This window comes from Charadrius vociferus, unplaced genomic scaffold (genome assembly GCF_000708025.1).
Source record: "Charadrius vociferus isolate BGI_N301 unplaced genomic scaffold, ASM70802v2 scaffold261, whole genome shotgun sequence".
Taxonomy (NCBI): Eukaryota; Metazoa; Chordata; class Aves; order Charadriiformes; family Charadriidae; genus Charadrius; species Charadrius vociferus.
In genome coordinates this window covers 906,585-915,866 of record NW_009646856.1, presented here as the reverse complement: position 1 = coordinate 915,866, position 9,282 = coordinate 906,585, and the positions used below count along the sequence as shown (strand labels likewise).

Genomic DNA, 9,282 nt, shown 5'->3' with positions numbered 1-9,282 from the left:
TAGGGAAACATGACTAATATGTGCCATGTGTTGTGCTTTCGCAGCGGGGTTGGCAAAGGAACCAAGTTCTGTTTGTTTGCTTTTCATTGGCATGACATTAGCCATGCTGTGGCTTCTGAGTTTCTAGTCCCGATGCTGCTATTTGTGTTTTCATGTCCAAAAATATAATGCATAGGGAAGCTCATTTCACATATTTTGTGCTTACGTTTTCTTTCAGAAGTTAGTTATTTAGGTTAGTGCTTTAACAACTAGATACAATTTGGGTAAAAAGCCCTGACAGTAAAAAATACTTAGATTGTGAATTTAGTTCTCCTCATGCCCCAATATCATCTGTGGCGTGGATTAGGCTCCATTATGTCATTGGTGAAGTCCTTGGCATGCCACTAGCTTCCTTCGTGTGTTTTCTCTTTGCCCAATATCATGACTCCCACGACGACTATTTTGGCATAAAGCCTGTCCCAGAGCTTAACACACGAGTCAGACATCTGTCCTTTTTTTTTTTTTATTGTGAAACTTTACAGCTAAGAAGTTGTTCAACTTGAAATTAAAGTTTATTGTAATGCCGTTTCAACATCTGGCATTTTGTAGAGATGCTGGTTTCTGAAGGCACTTAGTTGCTTTCTGTCTTCTGCAGGCTTCCAGCTTTTCTGTCCAGATGTTGTGGCAGCAAGAGCACTGGAATGAAAGATTTGTAACTTCATTTTCAAGTTGTGGAGTTGCTGTTGCTAATGCCAAACCTTGTTTTAAATTGATGAAAGCATTTGTCGCCTTAATGGTCTTTGGAGCAGTCAGATGTTCTCGTGAGGTTGTACAGTATCACCAAAGGATGCGAACTGACTCACAGCTGGTATTATTTTACCTCCTGAAACAATATTTGAATAGGAGGTTGTTAGTGTTCTTGGTTGTATGGCTGTTTTCACCATGACTAAGTACTGCGATGACTCACCCCACTACCTTCCTATGAATCTGGGCAGGATTTTGGTATTGTGTGACAGTTTAGTGGTTGATTGAAAATTAGATGCTGTTGATCTTTTCTCTGTATAGCCATTGAGTTACTGAGAGCCTGTACTGAATCTCTGCATTTTTACACAATGAGGCTAGCAGATGGGCTATACACATGCTTTTTTTTTTTTTTTCACCACTGCCTTATCTGACAGCAGCATTTGTATCAATACATTTACTCCAGCTTCCATTTACTTGAACTTTGTCTGCTGACACACAAAGTTCAGAGAATTTGCAGAGAAGACTGCAGTGGAAGAGGTTGAGTGATCTTAGAAAGCTGTACTTTTTATTATGTTTTTTTTTTCTTCCCCGTAGGAAGTCTTTGTAGTCTTATTTATCCCCCAAAAGGCTTGATCACAAAGTAACAGACTTGTACCCACATGGAGTTCCATCGCTGTTGCTAAGTCATTCCGACCATCTTGGAGTACAGCAGGGACAGATGAGGCATCCAAAGCGCACGCGCCCGTCACTGCTGGAACAGGCTTCTTGGCAGGGAATGTGTGACCAAACGGTTTGGCTAATAAGCAATGGTACGGATGTTCCTTTTAGCCCAAGAGTCTTCGGTCTGTGGGCCAGATACAGCCTATAAATTTGTTTCATTGCTTTTGACCCAGACTATACAATACTGCGATGCATAGAAGGCATAGCTGATCATCAGTGCGAAAAAGGTTGTCCCCTCACCAAGGCGGCATTTCATTAGGTTCTCTAGACACCAAAATTCTGCCCCTTGGACTTTGGATTATCCTTTATTCCATTTTTGTTGCTTTTTAGGAGAAGCTTTTAAAGGCGAGTATTTGGAGTTAGTTTTGCAGTATCAGAGCTGAAGTCAGTGATGGTATTTGGCTCAGCACGGCAGCACATGGGATGTGGTGACTCAGTACAGCAGAGGGGAGGAACCAAAGCCATTGCGGAAAGGAAGCTTATTCACCCTTAACCGCCTTCTTTGGAGGGGATGTCACCATGGTATCACAACATTGGGGCGTACACAGTGCACTATCTCTTGTCTGCTGTTTAGACACAGCTGTCTCCTCCTTAAATAAAAATGTGTGGAAAAATAATGAATGGGGTAGGATGAATTTAGAAATTTAGATGCGTGGTTTTCCCACGCTGGCAACCACTGTGGTGTAAGTGGGTGGCCATGGCTTTGTGTTTCGAACCAGAAAACTTCCTAGAGTCTCAGGGTATTAATATAAATACGTTCAGCCATTGAAGTAGTTGTTAATCTATATCTAGGAGTGTTTTAAAATAATGAGGGGTCTGATTGGCTGAATGTACGTTTTTCTTTTGACCCCATGCACTTACATGAGCTCTATAGTGGCCAGAGGAGCTGCCTTCGGCTTACAGCCCTCCAGGTGCTTCATGGGGATGCTTTCCTTGCCTTTGCTCTCCAGAATGGCCAATAATTTTAAGCTCTTATGGCTATTTATGCTTGCCTTGCAATTACGTTTTTTGGTAACGTTCTCATTTATAGCTGGAGATTAGGTAAATGCAGAGATGGATGTATAGAAATAAGAAGTAAAACATTGATAGCCGCAAAAAGGAAGCATGACAGAAAAAGCAGTACTTCTTGTTAATATAAATAAATTCACAGCCTGATAAAATCCCCTTTCCTGGTAACTTTGTCCTCTTTCCTGGTAACTTTGTTCTGCCTGTTGTATTGTGCATTTACAAAAATTCTCCATGATTAACCAAACCTTGCTAGCAGACCTTTCAAAGTCTTCATATAAAGAACCTGCTTGTTAACCTCCTCTTGGACTTTCCTTCTCTATCAAAGCAAAGTCAGTGTCAAGAGCTTTACAAAAGTACCAGTTCTTATAGTTAAGACTATTTGGTAAAGACCCTGCTCAGGCTTACTTAGTGCAGGCTAAAACTCCAGGTATTATCACAAGATCTTTTCTCATCCAGGCTTTGAATTATCAGGTCTACTTCTAGTGATGACTGTTCAGAAGGGGAGAGATTCTATCCTGACTGTTGAGCACTTTTAAATGCGGAAACCAAAGGGTGGTGTGTCTCCCATATATGCTGCATCTGCCTTTTAACCTCAGGAAGACCTTGCCCGGAGTTGTCAGAGTTAAGATCTATGTTTGTCTGACAAATTCTCTTTAGAAACAAGTATAAAGTTCAAGAGAGAGATTTGACAACAAAGTCTGCTGTTTCTTTCTTTTCATGTCTGCCTTGATGGGACAGCTGGAAAGCAAAGGGGATTCTTTGTAAACTCTGCTTATGGGCTTAGCAGTCCTTTGGGGGGAGTTTCTCCTCCTTGAACTTCAGTGCTTCTTATCTATAGGGGAAATCTGACTCAAAGATGTATTATAGCATCAAAGGGTGTATGCTATTAATCTAGATGCATGACCAGCTTCTTGACCGAAGTTTCCTGAGCTACTGTGGTCATGCAGTAAGACTCACTAAGGCTTGCTAACTTTTCCCAGGTGTGAATGATTGTTCCTGCTGGAGCAGGAGCACAGTGGCACAGCAAGGAGAATGAGGATCATTGCTTTTTTTTCTTTTAGGGGCTTGTTGGTCTTAAACTCACAGTGGCTCCTGAGTGCTGGAAAAGTATTTGTTGGGGAGGCCAAGGGTTATCCACCTGTGTGCAGTGCTGGGGTGTTGATGGAGAGTACTCAGCTCTCCTGTAGTGTGTGCTGGTCCACTGCACGTGTATATTTACATCCATCACCTTCTCCCACAATGTCTCTGATGTATGATATTTCTGCTGCCAAATACATAACAACCCACTGCTCTCTTGACCCAGAAGAGGCCTGTCACAAGCTGTGACCTCCTTTAACTCAGTAAGGAGATTGAAAGACTTTTTGTCTAAGTTAATGAATTGACTTGCTCTGTGATGAGTGCCAGTGGGAGAAAAATAAGTTAAGGAGGAAGGAGTGGAGAAAATATGATATTAATTCAGAGGTAGTATGCTCTTAATTCAGCCTGACCCCACAAGAGCCCCAGTCAAAGTGCCAGGGCTGTTATCTATCAGGCAGTTGTCCCTTGGACTTGAAGAACCCCTTTTGTTCAGAAACTACCTGTTTTGGAGACTTAATAAAAACAGGGATCCTCAGTACGGAATAGATCTCTGGGCAGTCTCTCTCAAGCGATTACCAGGTTGTCAGGTTTGTTTGAAGGCTCCTTTTGTCAAAAAAAAACCCCAAACAAAAACAACAAAAAAAACCAAAGAAAGAAACACAAAAATAACTTTGTACGGGCAGGCTGTGTACGGGAGAGCACAGATCTAAGCTGAGCTGAAGTTAAAGTCCCGTTGTTGCCTTTTGGCCAAAGGGTTTATTTGCAGAGCCCTTTAACATCCTCCTCTGTAAGAAGAATTGCTGTGAAGGGTAACTGCTAAAGCCCTCATGTGGCTGGGGGACAGAGGATCACGCTGTTAATTGTAGATTAGCCCATCTAAAAATGTCTCTCAGCATCTTCTGACCCCAATCTCTTCCCCAGCAAGCACAGTGGCTGTGCTTGGCGGTGCCTCTGAATGCACCATGGCACCAGGGGCTGCGCAGCTCCCAGGGAGGAGGGTCTCAGGGCTGTGAAGGAGGCTGTGAGAAGGGTCACCATTTTGCAGGGTGAAATGGAGGTGCTGTCGCAGAGGAGGGAGGGGAACATCCTTGTTGCTTCATAATCTGCCACAGGAGAACGGCAAGGTGATTTTCCTGTTGGAAAAACTTCTCTGACACAACATTTTCTCCATTGCAGTATGAGCAGCCAGAGGCAGGACTGAAGGGAAAGGTTTATGTTTGGTTCTTCCCCTCTAGGTTATGAAATAGTCAAAGCATCTCGGGTTTGGAAATTACTCTGAAATTCCACATCTGCCACCTTTCATGAGATGCAAAGAGGGCCGTGGGGCAAATGTCATTCGTAGAGCTGCTGCTGGACATCAGCTGTGAAAAGCGATGGGCAGCCTGGAGGGAGTTGCAGGTTGCTGCGTTCCTCCTTGTGCTATCTGAGCAGTGCTGGGTTTGAGCCTGAGGGTCACCAAGAGCTGCTTCTCTGGAGACTTTCTTCTGGCCACCCATTTGAACCCTGGCTTCTCACCTGTGAGCTTTTGACCCTTTTTCTATAGGATAGAGCTCACTGTATAGAGACGACTGCTTTGCTGGCCTCTGACTTGCTAGCAGCTGCAACTGGTTCATGTTTCTTGAACCTACAGTCCTACACATGCTGCGGGACCGTTCTGTGGGATCTGATGTGTAATAGTGACTTTCCTGTGCTCACTAAGCAGGGCAACAGCAGAGCTGGTGATGGGAACAGGGAGTTCTGTGTTGGGTTGTGGGAGACCCATCAGCTGGGTCTTTAAATCTCTAATCACCTTGCTAATGGGCTGCAGAAACCCCATGGCTGAGCAGCAAGGTAACCACTCTGTTAAAGTTACATTGGTTTCTGAAAATAATTACAAAAAATAGAGGTAATGTTTATATAGTTGTGGTCTCCTCCTCCCTCTGCTTGGTAGGGGATGGTGTGGAAAAATACTGTCCAGACAGCCTGGGCCCTGGGGCTGCGGCGTGCAGGCTCAGTGTATGTTGGCTCCATCCCAAGAAGGGTGAAATGGTGTGTGGGACTGGGGAACAGTACCTGCCTTCAGACCTTTCCTGACACTCTGGTGACTAGCGCCAGAGACGAGATGTGGGACTAAACAGGAAGGCCTCTAGCAAGAGCCTCCAGAGATGTATAAGGTGAAAGGAGCTCCTGTTTGGTAGGAGTCTGGCAAGAGACCTTAAAGGGAGCTTGTCCATAGGGTAGCCCTCTGGATGGCAAGTCGAACAGGCGTTGATTAAAAATGGGGGAGGGAAAGGAAAACAACCTATGCTTGAGAAAACACTGACTTTTTTGAGGAGAGACTGCACCCCTGAGTTCCTGCATGTGCCCACAGGCCCAGCTCTTTGCCTTTTCCCCATCCTGCTTCCTGACCTGTAGACACTCAATTTAATATTAAGCTTTCTTTCAAATAGTCCCAGCATGGGTGATAACTGTGCTGGTAGATCATAAAAAGTCTGCTTTTACTTTTTTTTTTATTACTCTGGTCTTGAGGAAATGCAACACCTGCCCGGAAATGGCGTGTGTTTGTGTACCTGCATTTGATCTGCCTTAGAGGTAAAGTGATGGGAGGGATCATCTCATTACAGCTGAGGTGGTTATTAGTTATAATGCACAATCCCTATGTAGTACAAAAACTAAAGAATAAGGTATCAATAATGAATTTTTTATTTTTTTTTTTAACAGGGGACTGTTGGCTCTTGGCTGCTATTGCCTCTCTCACCCTGAATGAAGAAATACTGGCCCGTGTGGTTCCCAAAGACCAGAGCTTCCAGGATAAATATGCAGGAATTTTCCACTTCCAGGTAGGTGGAAGACTGGCTCTTGCTGTCCCCCCCGGGCTGTTGGCCAGGAATCGGTGTGGCTAGCCATGTCCATGTGTGCTGTTTCCTTGAACATTTTGAGGGGCATCAAAGGGCCAGGCAGAAGAATGGAGTCATCCAAAAAGGGGTGATGGTGGTGGAAGGAAGAAGACTGCTAAGCAAAGAGCTGCGAGCAGGGGCTGCCTTTGTGGTCCTTCCTCCATCGGCAGATCCAGCTGAAGATGTGCATCCCTATACAGGGTGGGCGAAGCTGGCTGTGAGAGGGATTGCTTTTCCTCAGGGAAATTGGTGTTAGCAGATAAAACGCCCCAGTGACCTGAATGCACAGCACAGGGCGGTAACAAGGAGTTTGTGCTCTCTTTCCAGTTCTGGCAGTACGGGGAGTGGGTGGACGTTGTGGTGGATGACAGGCTGCCCACCAAGAATGGGGAGCTGCTCTTCGTGCACTCAGCGGAGGGCAGCGAGTTCTGGAGCGCGCTGCTGGAGAAGGCCTATGCCAAGTGAGTGAAGGCCAGGGCGACCCTGCTGGGGCAAGGGAGACTGCTTTTAACCCACTCAAATGTCCTTGTGCCTCTCCTTCCCCATAGCATCCCCAACTGCACAGATATTACGCTTTTAAAATGTCAGCCTAATTGTTATTCTTTAAAACTTCTTGGGTGTCCCTGGGTGGCTGCTTTAGTAAAGCTTTGCTGGCAGGTGCTTAGGACAAGTAGCCAAAAGTACCAGCTTTGCTGGTAGCCAGGAAAAACAGTTCTTGCATCTCATGGCAAGGCTGTTCCCAGAGTGCTGTCCCCTGCCACCGGGGCATGGGAAGCTCCACTTCATCTGCTCTACACACCTGTGAGGGCTTGCAGCTGCAGTGCTTCAGTGTGCAAGGCACACCAGTCCACGTGCCCAGGTCTCTCAAATCTGAATTTCGAGTTTGGGGATGGTCAGGGAGGAATTCTGCCATCTAACATTACTATTTTCAATTGACTTAAGAAATTGAGCTGATTCAGGTCAGCTGAAAATTAGACGTATAACTGTTAAAGGAATTAAAAGAGTGTGTGGAACTAGAGAGGCAAATTGTTGGGTCTTGATTTTTTTTTTTTAATATTATTTTTTCTTCAAATAGTGATCATGATTTTTGTCATTGATATGAGTGAACCTGCAACCTGTACACATGGTCGTATAAGATGGGCTTTCTAAGTACAGAGGTGTCAGAAGCAAAGCTGAGGGGGGCACATTCATAGCTGCTGTGGTGCTGTTGAAAGCAGAAATGCTGTGACAGTTGGCACAACTGAATGCTCCTCTCCAAGAGAAGAGGAGAATAGGGAACCTGATCATAGAAAGCATCAGGGACACCTCCCACTAGAGCAGGTTGCTTAGAGCCCCATCCAACCTGGCCTTGAACACCTCCAGGGATGGGGCAGCCACAACTTCTCTGGGCAACCTGTTCCAGTGCCTCAGCACCCTCAGAGTGAGAAATTTTGTCCTAATATCTTATCTAAATCTACCCTCTTCCCTCTGATGGTTGTGTGTGTGAGAAGAGAAAAATAGGAAGCCTGATGGTTTTGTGTGTGTGTCCCCTTTCATGCAGGCTGAATGGCTCGTATGAGTCTCTCTCTGGTGGCACCACCACTGAAGGCTTTGAGGACTTCACTGGTGGAATTGCAGAATGGTATGAGCTGCAGAAGGCACCACCCAACCTCTTCAAAATCATTCAGAAGGCACTTCAGAAAGGGTCTCTCCTTGGCTGCTCCATCGACGTGAGTTAGTGGGCTTATTGCTGGACTCTCAGTTCTTGCTGTGCGTGTGGGCAGCTCGGGGATGGAGCTGTGCTCCATCCACAGGAGGTGTGCAAAGGGTGCTGGTGCCCTCTGCCTCTGGTTCTCTGCTCTCCCTTTGACCCAAGAGTGTGACACAGGCGTGTATTTTTCTGGGGCATTGTGTCTCAAAGTAGGTTGAAATCAAAATATGTTGACTTCATGCGTAAAAGCTCAATGCCTCCAGTGTTTTTCTTCCTCAAGACTTAAATCTTTTCCTGTTTCATAGATTCATGGTAACGAATCATACAGGAAATTCATTTTAGGTGTCCTGATGTATATCTTTGTTCTTAAGAAAGCCCGTAGCTTGGCAGCAGGTTGGTACAGGCTGGGTGGGTTTGGACACAAAGCTGCTACGAATGGCTTCTGCTGTCAAATGCTCAGAGGCGGCAACCTCCATCCTTGCCGTAGCTGTTTGTTGCACAAATCTTACCAAAATGTTCCCAAAAATTCTGGGCTCTGTTCTTGAAGCAGAGAGGCTTGAACTGCTGCCAGGCCTTTAAAAGGCTTTGTGGGAAAACAGGTTGCCTAAAGCTGAACCTGCATCAGAAGGAAAAGAGGAGCTTTGGCCCTGCTTGCAAGGATTCAGCATCGCTTTTAGCCTAACTGAAGTGAGTCTAAGTGTCGTGATTGCAATAATCGCCCTACTCCCAAAGGAGATTACATCTTAGTTATGTCTAAAGGGAAGGTAAACTGTTTACGGGGACCCTGTTCACAATGTAAACTCAAGTGTTTCCTCCCATTTTTTAAGTTAAATCAGAGTCACAGGAGAGGGAAGCTTCACAGCAGGAAAAGTACTTGGTTGATGTCAGCGTGCGACTTCACAGCACTTTTGAGGCCTGTTTTACTAGTTTGCATTTAGATAAGAATCTGACATCTGGATTTTTGCCCCAAAACGATACAAATCTCATTGGGGGTGGGGAGGAAGTAAATATACTCTTTTGTTGGTAAGTGCTGACACTTTCTGTATTATAAACTAATTATTAGTGAGTTTAGCCTTTGAAAAATCCTGTAAAATCTTTTCCTCTCTTCTGTTGGAGAAATAGGGACACAGAGGTTAAGAGTTACATGGAGAGTGCACTGCAGGGCAATAACAGGGCATGAATTGACAG

At 45.1% G+C, this 9,282-nt stretch overlaps 1 protein-coding gene across 1 annotated transcript in view; it reads left to right on the top strand.

Moving 5' to 3' along the window:
- Positions 1 to 9,282, top strand: part of CAPN2 (calpain 2, (m/II) large subunit) — a 28,953-nt gene that overhangs the window by 3,433 nt on the left and 16,238 nt on the right. The window contains exons 3-5 of the mRNA XM_009894336.1: positions 6,229 to 6,347; positions 6,732 to 6,865; positions 7,945 to 8,113. Coding sequence (XP_009892638.1) covers positions 6,229 to 6,347; positions 6,732 to 6,865; positions 7,945 to 8,113 — 422 coding nt within the window. The remainder of the gene's footprint in view (positions 1 to 6,228; positions 6,348 to 6,731; positions 6,866 to 7,944; positions 8,114 to 9,282) is intronic.